The sequence below is a fragment of the Pelobates fuscus genome, chromosome 4, assembly GCF_036172605.1.
Source record: "Pelobates fuscus isolate aPelFus1 chromosome 4, aPelFus1.pri, whole genome shotgun sequence".
Lineage (NCBI taxonomy): Eukaryota > Metazoa > Chordata > Amphibia > Anura > Pelobatidae > Pelobates > Pelobates fuscus.
In genome coordinates this window covers 267,066,473-267,087,110 of record NC_086320.1, presented here as the reverse complement: position 1 = coordinate 267,087,110, position 20,638 = coordinate 267,066,473, and the positions used below count along the sequence as shown (strand labels likewise).

Genomic DNA, 20,638 nt, shown 5'->3' with positions numbered 1-20,638 from the left:
AGGCAGTAGCGTATGGGGCGGTAGTTTGACGGGGAGTTAGGGTCAAGGATGGGCTTTTTTCTTCTTTTTTTATTTAGGGTTACAGTTGTATGTTTGAAGGGTGCTGGAAATAGGCTAGAGAAGAGGGAGAGATTACACATTTTTGTGAGAGGCAGAGCAAGAGAAGGAGACAGAGTACAGATGAGATGCGAGGGGACAGAATCAAGGGGCTAGGTGGTGAGGCGGGAGGACCGGAGCGGAGCAGAGCAGAGCAGAAACCTCTTCCACTGTAGCCGTAGCGATTGGACATACAACAGCAGAGGGAGTGAGGTTGTTGGAAGTATTGTAAGGGGAAGGAGATAGATGAGCGATCTCTTCCCTGATTGTAGAGATCTTTTCAGTGAAGTGAGTTGCAAAGTTTGCGGCAGTTAAGTTGGTAGGAGGAGGAAGACCAACAGGGCTAAGAGTTAAAAGTGTGAAATAGTTGTTTGGTTTCGCGGAATAGTGTGGTGCTTTGTGTCTGTGTGAGGGGTGCCCTGTGTGTTTATGAGAGGTGCAGTGTGTGGGTGATGGATATGGTATGTGGGTAATGGGTGCCTATATATATTGGAGGAGGGGTAAATAGGAGTAATTCTTAAAAAAAAAAAAAAAATACTATTTAAAAAACAAAATTAAAAAAATAAAATATATATATCACTGGCCCATGAAGGCACACAGCAGGGCCGGTGCTCGGATAATGCTGGCCCTGCTAAGGCTGGCAGGGGAGATCCTGTGATATCCCCTGTCGGCCCATGGCCATTGGGGCACACCGGGCATTTGCCCGGTTTACCCGATGGCTGGGTTTCCAACCCGCGAGGCCGCTGTTACTGATATTATTTTGTGTACCCCCTGGGGCACTGAATTGTACCCCTGGAGGTACGTGTACCACGGGTTGGGAACCATTGCTGAAGAGGAATTAATTTCTCTGCCAGAAACCACTAGTTATTAACATAATGAATGTAAAGTTGTTGAAAACTACTACTGTTTCCAATAGTTCGGGAAGTGTCACTGGTTGATAACATTCTTACAGTCATGGAGGGGGTAGGAGTGAATGGACTATGTTATTTCAATATTATTTCAATGTTACATTAGTAGTCCAAAGTTTGATAAAGATTGCTTTAGCATTTTTAAATACCTTTATTTTAGAAATATACTCAAATGTATAAGAAATATACTCAAATATACTCAGACCTTCTTGCTGCATTATTTTGCCATTTTCAGTAAGTCGTACTGCTAGCGATGCCTTCAGAGTCTTTATAAATACCTATAAGCAAGGCTTTCAACCAATTTAATGTATATATTTTTGTCACCACTACTGTACGTGAACCCCTCCCCCCCCCAAAAAAAAAAAAATTAAAAAAAAATTTTTGCTTTTGTACTTACATTTCAGATCCTGTGTGAAATATTACAAGATAAAGGACAAATATATATATATTTTTTTTTATAAAGGATGAACAAATAAGAGGGGGGAAAAAGTGTAGATTTACATATATTTATAATTTTTACATTTGTCTGCAAAGCAATCAATAGACAAAACTGCCGTGTTAGGATTTGTTTATATGCTAGATCTGCATCCATTTCTTAAATTAAATATTAGACAATTTTTTTTTTTTTCTTTCAACAAATCAAAAAGTGCTCAGCAGTGAAGGGGTTAAGGCATTTTGCATGATGCAGTTCAAATAAGCATTTCCTCTACTGGGAGATAAAGTCGTTAATAATAGTAGTAAACTATTGAAAACCAGGGATTTAACTGACAGTAACCACCTTTAGATGCAGTTAAAAAACAAACAAACATCAAAATGACTTCCTCAGTGTTGGGGAAAACAATATTTAGATGGTAATTATATTCAAAGCTGCTACTGCTGATTAGATGGAAATATGTTTCTGCTTGAATATTGTTTTAAACTGATTAGAATTGAAAAGGTAAAATTCAGGTGACAGAACCGCTTTAATTAGACTTTACAGTAGAATAGCCCAGCACCATAATAAGTTTAAAGACTGGTAATTTGTAATAAAATTACCTTGAAAACTGTCGAACCAGTACAAACCATTATCTGCAAATCTATACATAAACAGGGCTATACATAGGACACAAGGTCACACATATGGGCTGGAAGAAAGGAGAGTTAATCTAAGGCAAATAAAAGTTTTTTTTTTACAGTACGAGCAATAAGGACATGAAATTCTCTGTCTGAAGAGGTGGATTTATCAGAGTCCATACAGATGTTTAACCCCTTAACCCCTTAAGACCGCAGCCAAATGTACAAGTTGTGAACAGAACAAAACGTAAACAAAACCTGGCATTTGCGCTATATGTCTGTCCAACCGTAATTCACCTCTTTCATATTAAATGCACCCCCCCTTATTATATATCATTTTATTCAGGGGAAACGGGGCTTTCATTTAACATCAAATATTTAGGTATGGAACATAATTTAATATAAAAAAAATATAAAAAAATGGGAGAAAATAATAATGTTTTCATTTTTTTTAGTTCTACGTGACATTTTAACTGTGGATGTCAAAATACCGTTTGCTTTTACTGCAATACAATACACATATTTGTATTCAGCGATGTCTCACGTGTAAAACAGTACCCCCTATGTACAGGTTTTATGGTGTTTTGGGAAGTTACAGGGTCAAATATAGCACGTTACATTTGAAATTGAAATTTGCCAGATTGGTTACATTGCCTTTGGGACTGTATAGTAGCCCAGGAATAAAATGTACACCCATAATGGCATACCATTTGCAATAGTAGACAACCCAAGGTATTGCAAATGGGGTATGTCCAGTCTTTTTTAGTAGCCATTTGGTCACAAACACTGGCCAGAGTTAGCTTTAGTATTTGTTTGTGTGTGAAAAATGCAAAAAAACGCCAATTTTGGCCAGTGTTTGTGACTAAGTGGCTACTAAAAAAGACTGGACATACCCCGTTTGCAATACCTTGGGTTGTCTATTATTGCAAATGGTATGCCATCATAGGGGTAATTTTCATTATTGGGCTACCATAGCGTCTCAAAGGCAATATAACCAATCTGGCAAATTTTAATGTGAAAAAAACACAAGCCTTATATTTGACGCTGTAACTTTTGGAAACACCATAAAACCTGTACATGAGTGGTACTGTTGTACTCAGGAGACTTCGCTGAACACAAATATTTGTGCTTCAAAACCGTAAAAAGTATTGCAGCAATAATATGGTCCGTGCAAGTGCTGTTTGTGCGTGAACAATGCAAAAAAACGTCACTTTTACTGTCAATATCATCGTTGTAATACATTTTACTGTTTTGAAACACTAATATTTGTGTTCAGCGAAGTCTCCCGAGTAGAACAGTACCCCCCATGTACAGGTTTTATGGTGTCTTTGAAAGTTATAGGGTTAAATATAGTGCTAGCAAATTAAATTCCCTTTACTTTCGGCATGGGTTGTCAGGCAGGTCCCGCTAATTGTAATTAATTAAGATACCTAATTATGTAAAAATATTACATAAATATATGTGTATAATTAATATATATATATATATATATATATATATATATATATATAAAAATATATATATATGTATATATATATAGAATTTTTTTTAAATATTTTTATTTATATATATATATGTATATATATATAGTGATATATACGTATATATTATGTATATAGATATATATATTATTTTGTTCTACGTGTAATTTGATATAAATATATATATATATATATATATATATATATTAATATCACAATACAGTTAGAACGAAATACACACCTATATATTTTTTAATTATTTTTTAATTATTTAATTAAATTTTTTAACGTATTTACATATTTTTTTTTATATTATATATAATTATATATATATATATATAACAATAATTATATATATATATATATATATATATTTAATCAGTCTACGTGTAATTTGATATTAATATATATATATATATATATATATATATATATATATGTATTAATAGTAAAATACACCTAGACAGTGTATGTGTGTGTGTATGTATATGTATATGTGTATATATATACTTAGATCATAAATATATAATATATATATATGATCTAAGTATATTATTATTATTATTTTTTTTTACACTTATTAATTTATTTTATTTTCAGCCAGCAGGGGGACTACCTATCATTACAGGCAGTCCCCCTGCTGGCAAAACAGCAGGCAGCTAACCCGGTCATGTGATTGTAGGGTCCTCGCAAGGACCCCACTCTCACATGGCCCGGGGGGGCTGAAGGAGGATGTACGTGCTGCGGGGGGCTCCCTAGGAGTCCCCCCAACCGCGATCGCCGGCGACCGGGTAAGTAACAAAAGAACGGAGGGCTCACTATTACGCCCGGCGGCGTTTTGAGCCACTTAAAATAGGGCGTAATAGTACGCCCTCCACATATGTGAGGAAGGCTGAACTTGATGACATTTTTTATGCTCTGTTGATTAATGTAAACTATTTAGGTGACCAGTTTTATATTAATTATCAAGACAACCTATATGCGCTTAAAATGAATAATACAAATATTTAATGATGAGCAAATGTAACAATCAGTTCAATAATCAGAGTCACATTTCATAATATACTATGACAATGAACATTTAATTATGCACAAAAACCTGTTTTTTTGTTTGTTATTCCCCACACTATAGTCACCAGAACAACTACAGCTTATTGTATTTGTTCTGGTGAGTAGAATCATTACCGTCAGGCTTTTTTTTTTTTTTTAAACACTGTCTTTTCAGAGAAAATGCAGTGTTTACATTACAGCCTAGTGATAACTTCAATGGTCACTCCTCAGATGTCTGTTACAGATCCTTCCTGGGTCATTGCTGCCTAAAATGCATCAAAACATGCAGTGTCTCCTCCCTCTGCATGCAGACACTGAACTTTCCTCCGAGAGATTCATTGATTCAATTAATTAATCTCTATGAGGAGATGCTGATTGGTCAGGGCTGTGTTTGAATTGTGCTGGCTCTGCCCCTGATCTGCCTCTTTGTCAGTCTCAGCCAATCCTATAGGGAAGCATTGTGATTGGATTAGGCTACCACTTCTGCTGCCAGCAGGCAGTGGACAGATCAAAAGGAAACAGGGACAAGGTAAGCAGCTGCAGACTTGAATATAAGTAAGATTTTACTATATTTAGGGAGGCATGAGGAGACCAGGGTGGCTAGATGGTGATTTTGACCCTATAGTGCTCCTTTCTAGAGCACTTTGGCAGCTAAGGGGGTCTAGCTCGAGTGTTTTATTTCATTTATCATTTAGCCTGGCTGCTTGCTTTATAATTAGTCATTCTCATGATTAACTTCTACCCCTGATTTACCTTAATCTGCTGATCTTTAAAATAATAAAAAAATAAGCCTTTACATATTAATTTAGCAAAGAGAGATGCTGCTGCTAAGAAAGATGAGATTGAAAAGGGAAGCATTTTGCAATGATTAATGGCACACCTTTCTTAAAATGACTAATTTGTTTTCAAAGATTTGTGCAGATGCTTGAGTTTCCTGTACCAGCTTAAATGGACTCTCCAGTGGCAGGAAAACAATCTGTCTTCCGGGCACTGCAGGTCCCCTCTCCCTCCCACCCCCCATCCCTGGTTGCGGAAGGGGTGAAAACCCCTTCAGTCACTTACTTGAGACCCCCGCCGGCAGTGGTTTTGGGTCGCCGCCGTTCTTCCTCTTCATTACGTCAGCCGGCGGGGGAGACTGATCCCGCCCGCCGGCTGTGGAGACCTAATGTGCATGCGCGGCAATGCCGCACATCCGCATTAGAGCTCTCCATAGGAAAGCACTGAAAATGCTTTTCAATGCTTTCGTACAGGGAATTGAGCAACCTGGAAGTCCTTACACAGCATGAGGACGTCCAGCAACGTTCTAGCACAGAAAACCTTTGCTATGAAGCAGGAAGTGCCCTCTAGTGGCTGTCTAGTAGAAAGCCACTAGGGGAGGACTTAACCCTGCAATGTAATTATTGCAGTTTATGAAAACTCCAATAATTACCGCTGCAGGGTTAAGGGTAGTGGGAGTTGGCACCCAGACCACTCCAATGGGCAGAAGTGGTCTGGGTGCCTGGAGTGTCCCTTTAAGCTATTTTTTATTTGTATTTTTAGTTAGTGCTAGCTGTTAAAGGAACACTATAGTCACGTAAATAACTTTAGCTTCATGAAGCAGTTTTAGTGTACAGATCATGCCTCTCAGGTTTTACTGCTCAATTCACTGCTATTTAGGAGTTAAATCACTTTGTTTCTGTTTATGCAGCCCTTGCCACATCTCTCCTGGCTCTGATTGGCACAGCCTGCATGAAAAAAAAAAAACCCAAAAACTGGTTTCCCTTTCAATGAGATGTGATTTACCTTAAACAATTTTATCTCTTGCTCTGTAGATTGAACTTTAATCACACACAGGAGACTCTTGCAGGGTATAGCAAGCTATTAAAATAGCAGGGGATAAGAAAATCTAAATTAAACAGAACTTGCAATTAAGCTAAAGTTATTTTGGTGGCTATAGTGTCCCTTTAAGAAAAAATGGGAAAAAAATAGTGATGACAAATTAAATATTGGAGGGAATTTGTATATATATGTATGTGCTTATTCATACATACATGCATATATGTTGTATTTTGTCTCGTTCTGCATGCTAAAGGTAGTCTTTCCCTGCCCTACTCATCATTGTTGATTTGTTAACTTAAAAGTTATTCAACTATCTGCTTGTCTCTAAAGACTTTCTCTGTTATTTCTGTCCTCCACCCCCTGCCCCTTATTTTATTATTACCCACCCGAATGGTCTTGCTTGACCAATCCTCACCTCTGTGCATCTCCAATCCATAGTTTTATTGCAGGCCTTTTTGACCCTATCAACTCTGTCTTCCCACAGTCTGAGTTTTAAAAGCTCCCTACAGCAATCCAGGACATAGCTCTACCTGTCCTCTCCTGATCTCTTTCCGCCCATCTTGACTCGTGTCTCTGACTGCCTCTCTTCGATTTCCAAATGGATGGCTGCTCACTTCCTTACACTCTACCCGTCCTACAGAACTTCTGGTCTTTCCTCCCTCAAGTGTGACTACTCCCATGTCTGTCTCCCTCCAAGTCAACTGCGCTACCATCACCTCTACCTCGCAGGCTCGCTGCCTGGGTGTTCTTTTTTACTCCAACCTCTCCTTCACCCCTCATGTCCAATCAATTGCCAAATCCTGTTGATTCCATCTCAAAAACATAGCGTACATCCGCCCCTATTTAACCCCGGATGCGGCCAAGTTGCTGGTCCATGCTCTTGTTCTCTCTCACCTGGACTACTGCAATACTCTTCTCAGTGGTCTTACATGTTCCCAGATTGCACCATTGCAATCTATAATGAATGCGGCGGCAAGGCTCATTTTCCTGTCCGCTCACACCTCCAACACATCCCCGCTCTGTCAGTTCCTGTATTGGCTTCCAGTTAGATATGGGGCTCAATTTAAAATTCTGGTGCTTGCTTACAAACCCCTACATAATGCTGCTCCAAGGCCTGTCAAGGCCCCTATGCTCTGCCAAAGACAAACGTATATCCTCTATCTGTACCCCCATCTCTAATGCTCGTCTCCAAGACTTTTCCAGGGTTGCACCTCTTCTGTGGAACTTCCTTCCCTTCTCCGTAAGAGTTTCACCCAGTCTCCACTCATTCAAAAAAATCATTGAAAACTCACATCTTCAAGAAAGCCTATCAATTAAACTGTTAACATGTTTTTATCCCCCACCCTCCATGACTCTTCTCCTGCAACTGTCAAAAATTACCTACTAAGCCCTCAGTGAATAATTTTCTAACAACCTACTTCGTACCCCTACTTTTACCATTTGTGTCACTATACCCCACTCCCTCTAGAATGTAAGCTCATTGAGCAGGGCCCTCCACCTCTCTGTTCCTGTACGTCCAGTTGTCTGGTTTCAATTACATGTCTGTTAGTGCACCCATTGTACAGCACTACGGAATCTGATGGCACTATATAAACAATAAAATAATAATAATTTAACAGTGGAACATGGCTAGAAGCTCAGGCTAGTAGCATAAAAGCTGGTCAAGGAAGGATTGATCTTGGAATATAACAGTGAAAAAATAACGCATGCATGGTCCACAATTGATGAAATCATTTTTTTTTTTCATCTATTTTTGACACATAACTCATCTAAAGATGAACTGCCACAAGACCATCATCTCTCTCTTCTTTTAGACACATTATATTATTATTATTATTATTTATATATTTTATTATTGTTTTTTTCTTTTTTTGTATGTATTTCAACACATTTCAGAAGTACCATACCTGCAGAATTGTCAGCATTGCATCATAACAGTGTAAAAAGAGAAAAAAATAAATGAAAAAAATAAGAACATCTCAACATCACACAGTTTTATACAAGTTTTACATTATCAGTAACATTGGTATTCAGCCTAAATTTTAACAATATTTTCACATTTGTTAGGGTACATATTCATTATTTTCCCTTGTTTCTCGTGTGTAACAGGTTTTGTATCAAAAGACTTATGGTATGCTTGTTCTGGGTATCGTTTTGTCCCAAACCTGTTATGGCAAAGTAAATTAACCGTTGGGAATAAGAGGGTAAACCATGATTTCGTCCTCACTCTCCCACCTACCACTTCACCATGTACCACATCTCACTCAATTCCCGTCTACAGAATCAATGTGTCTATGTTTGACCATAAGCCTGTCTTCCCCTTTAGGAAGTGTTTCCAATGTTGCCATATGTCAGTGTATCTATGGTATTTGTCTAGGAATCCCCATCTCAGTTCCTCCATCTCATGGAAATGTTCTTGTTACAAAGACATTATTTCATTGTGTGCCTTTAAGTGCTATTTTCACCTTTCTGACTTATTTGCAGCCGTTCGTATGGTTCAGCACGAATCCTTTGTGTAAACGTATAGGTGGGCGCCATTTCGGGACTTTGCACGTGTTCGCGGCCATCTTACGTAAGAACAGCGGTGTTTGCCAGCAATCGTCTGGAACTGAAAACGGAGACGCAAACAGGAGAACACCGCTGAGACCTCCAGGATAGCATAACTTCGTGCTGGACCTACCGAACGGGCCACCGTTCGGTAGGATGATGACTCTTCGCATGGGGAGTACAGCGACCCCTGGGATAACTATGGATGGCAATGGGTTCGTGGGGTTTTAACTTACGAACAGAGACCGACCGCAAGGCCAAAACGTGTGGAACTATTTTCGTCTAGAAAGTCTGTGCGGTTGGTCAAAACTTTGGAAACCCATAACTCCCGAACCGTTCATCCGAACGAGCCAGTTTTCGGATATGTTGCTCCCCTGAACGAGGTCTATCCAGCGGTGCAGGATTTAAAGGCATACCCCCTGGTTTTGGGGTACATCCAGAACTTGGGTGAAAATGTGTATAGTATAATTGTTTTAACTGTTTATCTGAGGGGAGGGGACATGTGGGTTGCACCCAATATGTGATTGGTGATTTTATGCCTCCCCCTGGGAGTGTCCTTTTTGTATGTGACCACAATAAAAAGCAGGCTGGGCAACCCAGTCCTCAGTTCTTGTTTTGACCCTCAAATCGCAGCCTTGACTCGTTTTGTGGGCAGAAGGGTATCCTAGATGTGCTATAGCTAGTGGGATTATTCTACATTTGCAGGACTCGCATGGAATACTATGGAAAGCAGCTTCTCCCCTCTCCAGCAATAGGAATCCAGACTACTAAGCGGTCCAACTCTCAGCAAGACTAAGGGTAACCGTAACATTTGGTGGCAGCGGCGGGATTATCCTGGACTTCCTAGGAGAGGTACTGAACGGATGGAGAGCGCTTACGAAAAATTGAAGCGTACAACCCTAAAGGATTTACTTGAAAGCAGAGGGGGGTGCGCCAACAACCGTTCAAGGAGAGAGCTGATAGCAGAATTAACTGAACTGGATCAGAGCTTCACAATGGCAGAAACACCGACCACGAATAGTGACGAAAAGACCAGGATTGTTCGGGAGAGGCTCACACTATACGGGCCGAACCCACCCATGGAGCTGGTACAGCAGTTGATGGCAGAAGCGGACGAGGATATAAGGAAGACTCGAGCCCACAAACTCGACCTGGTGAACGCACACCACAATGCTGAAGCTCCACAGATGATCGTTCCTGTCGAAAACGCCAGGAAGCCCAAAATACCCTATGCGGCATTTCGACCCTTCATAGAGAGCGAGACAGGCATTGATGAGTATTTGGCGGCCAACGATACTGTCGGGGAAACTATCCGGGCGAGCCCTAGAAGCCTTTCGTACCCTGGGTACTGAGGAAGTGACACAGTATGCACTAGTTAAAGAGACCCTGTTACGGCGGTACGCTGTAACTCCTGACACGTATCGCCGACAATTTCGGGGCACAAAGAAGAAGCCTAACGATACCCATATGGAATGGGCACACCGAATGCGGAGGGCGGCAAATCACTGGCTGAGTGGGAGTAAAGCTGTGACTGGTGAGGAGATATTACAATTATTTCTTTTAGAACACTTTTATAATGGCATGGAGCAGCAGGGAAAGGAATGGCTGCGAGACAGACGACCCTCCACCCTAGAAGAAGCAGCCAGATTGGCCGATGAGCATTATGACTCCCGTCTTCACGAGCCCACGAACTATCGAGCTCCAACATGGGTCGAACCCAGAGAGGTTTACCGTGCACCACCCCGTGCTGAGTTCCGGGCTCCGGTACCCGCAGGGCCCGCCCGACACTCAGGACCACCCAATAACAACTCTGAGCGTCCCAGACCGACTTGCCACCGGTGCAAACAACCCGGGCACTTCATGGCTAGCTGCCCCCTTAATACGCACCAGACACCCAGGAATTACAATTACCCCTCTGGGTCCTACCCGGGCCCTCTGTGTCAACCAAGAGGCCCCTATAGAGGAATATTTGGGGCCGCTTCACGAGGCGGACCCCGTATATGCTGCCTCAGATAATCGCCAGCACCATCGGCAGAAGGTATGGCTCGAGGGGCGATCTACCGAGGGGTTGAGAGACACAGGGGCTACTATCACGCTGGTACAGAGTCATTTGGTGCCGGAGCACAAGCGATCAGGACAGACTGTGGCTGTAAGAGTGGCGGGGGGGATGTGTAAAGTACATCTTGATTGGGGAGCGGGAAAGGGGGCTGTGAACGTGGGCATAATGGATAATTTACCTGCCGAAGTACTACTGGGCAACGATTTTGGCCCCATGACTTCTGCCTATGCTCCAGTATACAACAACGAGGCGAACCCAGTGACTACCCGAGCCCAAGCCCGGACAGAGCGAGAACTCTCACCAGTGCGGGAGACACAGGTAAGACCCACCCCGACCGTACCTGACATGTTAGGCCCCATACCCTGGGACACCCCCGATGCTTTTGAGACAGAGTCTAAGACTGACCCGACCTTACAAAAGTACCGAGAACGAGCAGAGACTGGAGGGGGCGGGGCAGATAACGAAACATTTTTGTGGGAAAAGGGAAACTATACCGCTTGACAGAGAAAAAGGGACAACATAGGCGACAGCTGGTAGTGCCCCACAAATACCGTTGAGAAATCCTCAAGATAGGACACGACATCCCCTTGGCAGGCCACCTAGCTGTAACCCGTACACTACACCGCATTACCCACACGTTCTTCTGGCCAGGGGTACACGCTGACGTTAGGACTTACTGTAATACTTGCGATGTGTGTCAACGAGTAGGAAGGCGAGGCGATCACCCTAAAGCCCATTTAGTCAATATGCCCATTATAGAGGAACCCTTCAGCAGGGTTGCTATTGACCTAGTAGGACCACTGGCTACCCCTAGTCCCTCCGGTAAGCGCTACATCCTTACCGTAGTGGACTACGCTACCCGGTACCCAGAGGCTGTCGCCCTATCCAACATCCAAGCGGATACGGTAGCGAATGCACTAGTACAAGTGTTTTCTCGGGTAGGATTTCCAAAAGAAATCCTGTCCGACCGAGGCACCCAATTTACGGCCGAATGAACCCAACAACACACCCAACTGGCAGGTGTGCAAAATTAAGTCCCTCCTGAGCTCCCCATACCACCCCCAGATGAACGGACTTTGTGAGAGGTTCAATAGGACCCTCAAACAAATGCTCAAGACGTTCACTCAGGAATACCGAGAAATACTACATCTGCTTGTAGCCTGTGAAAATCCCTAAGTGCCATGTTTATCTTTTCAGGTGAGTTAAGTCCCCGGACATTGTATGAGAGTATATTTATCGCATCTATAGTAGGCGAATGATTCCTGGGTGAAGTCATGGAGGATTCCCTGGTGTCTTCGATTATTGTCAAATTACAATAAGGCGTAAGTGCATGGTGGTGTGTGCGATGTAAAGCAAAAATGTAACAAAATAATCAAACTTAAAAGTAATAGAACTATCTAAACAATGAACTTGTAAGAAAGTGACTTCTAGATCTCAAGATCACTTATTATAGTTAGTGTCTCCACTAACTAAACAGGAGTCGGTGCGCGGTTTCTTTCACCATTAGCTTTATTAGCTGAATCGGGGATATGTGTCTTGTATGGTAAAAGCTGTGTTATTGTACCGCTCGTAACCTTATTCGGTTACTTGGGGTACTAGGTATTCTTGTGTTGTGGAAATAAAGATTGTGGCTTTCAACTGTGATCGTCTGTTGGTGTGTTATTGCGTGTTACGGTTCCCTGCAACCGTTCGTAATTACACTAGTGTCATATCGCCGCCAAGCGCCGTTAGTAGTGTATTTAGGTTTAGTGGTGATTTTGCTAGTGAGACAGTCTGGGGATAAGGCTGCCCACCCATGTAGGTGACCCATGGTTTTATCACTTGTAGCATAAACGAATGAGCAATACAAGTGATATATATATACATCACATAGACATAATCTTCCCCATGATATTGTATATAGGCATATGCCATCCGTACTCCCCCCATTGACCCTACTGGACATTGGTGTCCTCTCGATTATTAACTTAACTTTTATTATACGTTTATACCCATTATTATTATTTTTTTTGTATAAGTAACAGAGATAATTATAAGAGAGTAGTTTAATACTCGACCCGTTTGTGGTGCTAGATTGTGTGAGTGTGTAATGTCATGAGTCCCTAGGTGGGGTTTATCTCCCCTCTCCCCTTTGTCCTCCCCCCCTCCCCCCTCCGTGAGCATCATTCCCCCCAATTCCCAGCCCATGAAATCATTACATTAGTCGCTGTCTTATGTTGGTGTTGGGAAACTATATGTGTCGTATTCCTATAAGGCAAAATCTGGTGTAAGATATATTACTTGCGCTTTTTGGTGTGGTTTTCGTCAGATACAGTTCAGCTCAGTGCTATAGAAGGTCCATATCTGACCCTGGGCCATTTGTCTTGGGAGGTGTAAGTGTCCATGGAGTGAATAAAGTCCATCTTTCGATGGGTTTCTTTGTGGCTGGAGAGAAAATAACTCTTAAGTTCAGGGTGTAGAGTAGCGAGTTAGGTGTCACATCCTGCCGACCATGGTCTGGAAGCTGGTGTGAAAGGAAGCCTCTTCCCCGGTGTCCTCTTTTCCGCTATTCCTCTCCATCGAGATCGCTGTGGTAAAGCTTGTGCAGCTCCTTGTGACCAAGAGTTATACCAGTCCTGGACCTCCATTTGTGGGAGATCAAATGTTTTTATAAAGTCTGATACATCTTGAATTGTAGTAATGCTGTTCTGCACTGATGTGAGAGAAAAAGGGTAGCCCCAGCGGTAGCGAATTTCTTTCGCCTGTAGTGCCTGGATAATAGGTCTCAGGGCTCTCCTGACTTGGAGCACTTGCCAGGCCAGGTCAGGTAGTATCTGGATGTGTGTAGAGAACATGTTTAGGGCTGGAGAGTTCCTAGCCTGACGCAAAATGTCCTCTTTCAGGGTATAATAATGGACCCTGCATATTATGTCCTTAGGGGTCTCCTGTGGCAATCCTCAGGGTCTAGCTGCTCTTTGTGCCCTTTCCAGTAGTATCGGGGTATCTGAGGCACGTTGAAGTATGTTATTAAATAGGGTTTGGAGAATGTCCTTAACGTTTTCTGATTCTCATTGTGCCTCTGGTACGCCTCTGACGCAGAGGTTATTTCTTCTGCCTCGATTGTCAAGGTCTTCTGTGTGGTGCATGATTTGTACTAATTTGGACTCATGTGCATCTTGTCTCTGTTCTATATTATTCAGTCTGAGTTGTATATTGTCCCTGTCCCCTTCCAGGTCTCCACACCGGCGGGGAGACACGTGGTGAAGATGGCGGCGCCTCTGTGTCAGCCTCCGCTAGCACTCTCACCTTGTCTCTGAAATAGCGGTCCAAATCCCGCGCTTTTTTGCTGGAACTCGGACCTGGGGTGTCTTGAGAGGCTGTGGGTTTCTTTTTGTTACCCATATTTTGATTTATCTGTCGCTTGGCGGCTTTAAATTAGCACGGATGAACGGGAGCTTTGCAGAGATGCGACCATTCACATGGAGAGTTAGGCCACGCACCTATTATTATTATTATTATTATTATTAACATTTATAAACCGCCAACATATACTGCAGAGCTGTTTAATTGGGGAAAATATCAAAATATAGACAAACTAATACAAAAGGAAAAGAGGAGCCCTGCTTGTGAACATTGATCTAGCATTTACAGCCCCATTTTCACAAAGTAGTAAGCTAGACGGCTCCTGAATGTAAAGGCTATAATGGGGACTTGAAACAGGAGGGAAAAAAAGACAGAAATTTGAAGGTAATAAACAGGAAGCCATTCAGCATTTGCACATATTGCCAAGATCCGATGTGATTAAAGAGGTAATTGGTGAAAATGCCTGTAACGGATCGACGGGCACCCCGACTGGGTACCCCTGTTGAAGGATGCTCCTAGCGCTTCCTGAGGACTCCAAGCACTGCAGCAGACACCACAATCACCGAACCGGAGAAGCATACGAATGCTCTCAAGCATATGAATGCTGTAAGCAATCAGCATACAATCCAATTCCCCCAATAACGAGACAACACTTCGTTTTGAGGTCAAGCAGAACTGACTGTACTGGCACATACAGCCTCTTTTATTCACAATCCACAAACACAGTACTGCCCACAGGGTTTTGAAATACAACCAATCAATCCGTACAATACACACAGAAACTCCCACACAAAATCCTCCCCTCTGCCTGTGATATGATTACTAAACACAATGGGTAATATAATTATCACAGGCAGAGAAATACAGTTTTTACTAAATATTAACAACTTCCAAAATATACATGCCATTCACATAAAACATACATTTTCAGAATCAGCATGCTTGAAATATACAGATACTCAAAAATCAGGGCAATCGGTTCAGGGGTTAAAAAGTTAAGGGAAAGTCCTATTTGACCAAATGAAGCATGGCTTTTCTGCCCAAAACCAGTTCCACGGAGTCTTCTATCCTGGAGATAATTGGGAAGTAATCCAATTATCTCCAAGGACAGAGGCAAAACTCCATTAAGCACATGGCAGTAAAAAGACAGTAAAATACACAAAGTTACATTTATTACATAAAATACAGACATGTAACATATCCCCAGATAGCTTAGGTCTGAGCGCACATTATTACTGATTGGCGCTCAGACGACACACATACAGTTCAATTGCCATGGAGCCAAAGTCTTTTATTACACGAATAGGCTCCATGGCATAGCTATCTGGGTTAAATTAGTTAATTCAGTAAATCCGAGAATCTACCGAACGCCAGGGCAGAAATACATGAATAGACCTTTCTGCATAGGAAAATAAAGTATTTAAATGCCGGTCCATAGTCAAAAGGCAGCAGGCAGGCAACCAGGCTCCTCCAATGCACAGTGGCGAGGTTGGTTCCGCCACAATGCCATTCTGGAAATGCAAGTTATAAAGGAAGAAGAGAGCTGAGTGGGTGGGAGGATAGGAGTTGGATAGCGCTTTGTGTAAACAGAGGTTACTACTTCTAGATGGGATATATTAATTCTTCCCTGGAGGCCAACAATAATAGGCAATATATATTTCTAACTCTTCACAGAGGCCTCATGAAACGTTGACATGTATTTGCTACTCACTAAATAATAAAGCAGAATTATTTCAAAAGCCAGAGAAAGTTATTTCAGTGGATTCAAGAAACGTATATTTTAGCTTGAATATCATAGAACCGACTCAAGGGCCTGAAGAAAGACATACACACACCTTTTATGAAGTTATATTTGCATTATATAATTACCTGATAAAAGCTGGACTGTATTCTGTCAGTGGGACCAATAGTTTTAAGGCATATACCGGGACTGGATCTGGTTCCATAAGGATTTTGTCATACCTTGAGCAAGAGAAGAAATGGAAAGCATTTACAGTACAGTATTTACAAGTGAAATTAAGTAATTTGCTGGGACTATGGTCATCGATTTACAGTTCTAATTTACTATATCAGCAATTTCCGAAGTATAGTGCACAACAATATACATTTTCATTATAAAGTACTCTTAAAAACTGATCTATAGGGGCGGAGCTTGACCACCAAGCGGAGTAGACGCGGGGCGAGTGAGCTCCTGCCCGGCGGGCACAAATCTGCCGATAAAGAGGAGATTACCCAACCTGCAGACATCTTAGGGTGCACTACCCATGCTGGGGGTGCACCATAGAAGCGACTACCGCAAACCCGGCGCCCGTCGGGGGAAGAAGCGTTAAACGCTGATCGCGGCCTACAGTACTCAGAGTCGGGGCGAGACGGCCACTCTCCCCGGCCCAGGAACAACCTGGCGAACACCCCCCCGCCCCCTTGGACCGGCGGGGGTCATCCCAGTCCTCCCCAGCCACGCTAAGCACACCCAAGGATGGCCTGCAGGGCCACAGGGCCTTCAAGGGTTTGGCACTGTTACAGCACAGCCAAGGTGGCGGTCCAACGCAGGCCCCAGCTAAAGGGAACAAGCATCCAGTCACAGCCTCAGCCCACAGCAACCATGGACCAACTTTGTGAACGCTTCTGGGCAATACTACGCAACCGAGGAGCAACACAACATCAAGCGATGAAAGCGGTGGCCGCGTGGATCCGCCCTGCCACCAGGCGCCGCCATTACAGAACGCTACCGCGGACCCCCAAAACAGCTACTTGGCGGGGAAAGGGCAAACAACCTGCAAAGCGGGAAGCAACTACCGGGCACGCGGGCACTAACACCCGTCCCCACACAAGCGGAAAAAGGAGCGCCACGCTGGCCCCACACATAAGCACCTCGCCTGACCCAAGACAGGGAGCCCTACACGACAGACGGCTATCCTCTACGGAGTCAACCGTATACCAGCAAGCTGTGAGTAGACACATGCCGCGGCCCACAGAGGGGATCGTGTTCCTACCTGGAAGTGACAAGGAATACATTGGCTCCCACGGGCAGTGCACACAACACCAACGCCCAGAAAGTCCCACCATGCACGCATGCATGGCCTCCAGGGCGGGCATCGGCTGAGCTACCACACTGCCACGTCCATGTTACCAAGGAGGACCCTGCCGCACATCTCCTGGGACACTTAAGTTACCTGCTAGCCTAGGCTCAAGAATTAACTTGGACACACTCCTTAAGCTAAAGATTGCATCACATTTACACGTCTATAGGTTATTGAAGCTTACACTGCATGCTGTTATCCCCCTACATAACTCACTCTAAAGTGCACATGTGTCTCCACAGTTTTATAGAAATGTTACCCATGCTAACCATATATAGCTTGACTTTATTCTGTTGCACAGCCTAAACATGTATGCATCTATCGAGGCATTAACTAGCCTTTACATATCTGGCGAATCCACACAGTTAGACACATACTCATTAGCTACAGTCAGGCAAGTCAGGCAAGTGGATTATGTTCCTTGATTGTTATTAAGCATGTTTTACACTTTACGTGTCCAGTGTCCTTTAATGTTATATTCACCTCATAATTTGCCTAGCCTGTACTAAAAGTTATGTTGAAGTTTGATTCATGACCCAATTAAGCGACTCACAAAACGGAATTAACTACACTAGTTTGCTGGTATAGTTACCATTACACTGAACACAGCATCTTACTTTTATTCCATGAGCAGAAAGTTAAGCGACATAATTTTAGTTTATTATAGTTTATTTTATGTTATGAATATGCCTAAGTAATGACAATCGATACCGGATACCGCATAACTCAACCTTATAAAAATATGCAAGATCAATCCTGTACCTCTATGTTTAAATGTTTTATAATGCGCTGGAGGATTGCCTTTGGGGTACCTCACAAGCGATTGTTCGAAGCTTCTGCACTAGAAAAATAAAGAACTAAAAAAAAAAAAAAAACTGATCTATACATTACCTATAGATTTGTTTCCGCTGTCACATAATCAGGACTTCTTAAATGCTTACTGCATCGATAATTTATCATTGCAGTGTTCCCTCATTCCTGAATGAACAATTTTTGCTCAACTCAGTGTCTTGCTAAATGTTAAACTAAATAAATTGGTGTTTTCTTTAAAAAAGTGCAATAGTTCTTATTTTATAATTTACACTGTACGCCTGGCTGTTCTTGAACGCCTGTGCACACTAACTCAAATTGAAATTCTCTATACATACCCAAGTCCATTAGTGCAATCTGCAGATCATCAGGAAATTATGTCACCCTGCACATAGAAGTACAATGGAAGAGAGACCGGCCTGAAAACCCAGGCCGAAAGTCCAGAGAATTTAATTTGCAAGGCCTATATTTGAGTCTGCAATTTTCCAAACCCCCATAAGACCTGTACATGGGAAGTACTGTTGTACTTTAACGCAAATATAAGTGTTTTAAAACAGCAAAAATGTTTAAGCACAATATCATCATTGAAAGTGCAGTTTTCGTGTGAAAAATATAAAATAAAATAAAAACGTGGAAAAACAAACAAACATGAATACTAACTTTGGCCAGGGTTTTTGACTAAGTGGCTAAAAAAAAAAAAAAAACTGGGCACACCCCATTTTGAATATCATGTGTTGTATACTTTTGATAATGGTATCCCATGATGGGGGTAATTTTTATTCCTGGGATGCCATCAAGTTTTAAAGGCAACGTAGGCCTAACAAACCAATCTCTCAAACTGAAATGGGCAAAACTTTTTATTTGACCCTACAACTTTCCAAAACATCATGAAACCTCTACATGGGAGGCGTTGTTGTACTCGTGGGACATTACTGCATTCATGTGTGTGATTTATTGCAGTAAAAGCTAACAGCATTAAACCTTTCACAGTTCGAATGCCAAGCATAACCACATTTCTTAATTTCTCACACTTCGTTTTGTAGATTGTTTTGTATACATACAGTTTCCCTAACATAAATATTTCATTTGTAATTAAAACAAGCCCTTTTATTCTCCTGAATAAAATAATAAAAAGTGTGGGTAAACTTAATATGCAAGAAGAAAATTATTAGTGAACAGACATATAGCTCAAATTCTAGGTTTTGTTTTAGCCAGAACTTGTACAATTGCCCCTGTAACGGAGCTCCTTGTACCCATGGCTGGGTACCTCAGCCAAGGACAGCTTCCTAGCTGGAACAGGGGACAAACCAGAGCATTTCTGTCCACAGTCACCATGGCTTGACTAGGGTCATGGAACCGCTCCCTCCTGGAGCCGAATTGGAAATTCGCTCTAGACACCCCCAGTTCTGGCAGCTCAGTCCTGACGACACTCAGTCCTGGGAGCGCTAGTTCTTACAAGGACTTTCCCAGTTGAATCCTCCACACTGGAACAGTGATTAAAGAGTAGCCCTTTCCCCCCCCAGTAACCAGATGACACATAGTTCTGTGAGTACAAGCTAGAATCTGTTTATTGGCAGCCACAACTGACCCTATATGCAGGTCCCCATGCAAGGGTCACTCCCGCCTGGACCTGAGAGTAGACTACAGTAAAAACATACACACAATTATATTGGCTCTCAGGTCCAGGACACTCCCATACAAAACAAGATAATCCCTCCCCTGTGCCTGAGAGATAATTGAGTCAAGCACTGTATTAAACTCAATTATCTCCAGGTACAAAAAAAAACCCCACACATTTCCCAAACACCCCAAAAATACCTTATAATTACATAAAACCCACTACAACCCCTGATAGCCTAGATCTGGGTGACCAACATATCCAAAAATCATCCAGATCGGTTCATGGGTTCAGGTATTTCCTGGAAGTCATAATTTGACTGACTGCACGCATGGTCCCATGCTCAAAACAGTTCCAGAGAATCAGGGATTGTGGTTGGTCTAGTTCGGTAGTATAAAAAACGAACAAACTACCGAACATAGACAATGTTCTTACCTGGAGCTTATTTCCCTTGTTCGTGGGAACGTTTCAACCGATCAGTGTCTTTCTAAGTGTTGTAGAACCGAAAACACAGACGATCATGGAAGTACAGCTGTGTTCGGGAGTTTCAGTGTCCGAAAATAGTTCCATGAACTCAACAACCAAACTGCGAACAAGATGGCCACCACCTCGTGGTCGTTCATAGAAAATGCGGCCACCCAGACGAACACTGAGAATACCGCGGTGGAAATTGCTACAAAGTTCCAATTAGGCTTAACAAGCTCCAGGGTGGTCTCCTGTTTGTGCGGCTGTTCAGTTCCCAAATGTTATAGCCCAAATACACGAATGGAGACTTT

General features: G+C 42.4%; 1 protein-coding gene across 1 annotated transcript in view; it reads right to left on the bottom strand.

The window, feature by feature from the left end:
- ULK4 (unc-51 like kinase 4) overlaps positions 1 to 20,638 on the bottom strand; it is a 953,247-nt gene that overhangs the window by 495,365 nt on the left and 437,244 nt on the right. The window contains exon 29 of the mRNA XM_063452087.1: positions 16,224 to 16,316. Within this exon, the coding sequence (XP_063308157.1) occupies positions 16,224 to 16,316 (93 nt within the window). The remainder of the gene's footprint in view (positions 1 to 16,223; positions 16,317 to 20,638) is intronic.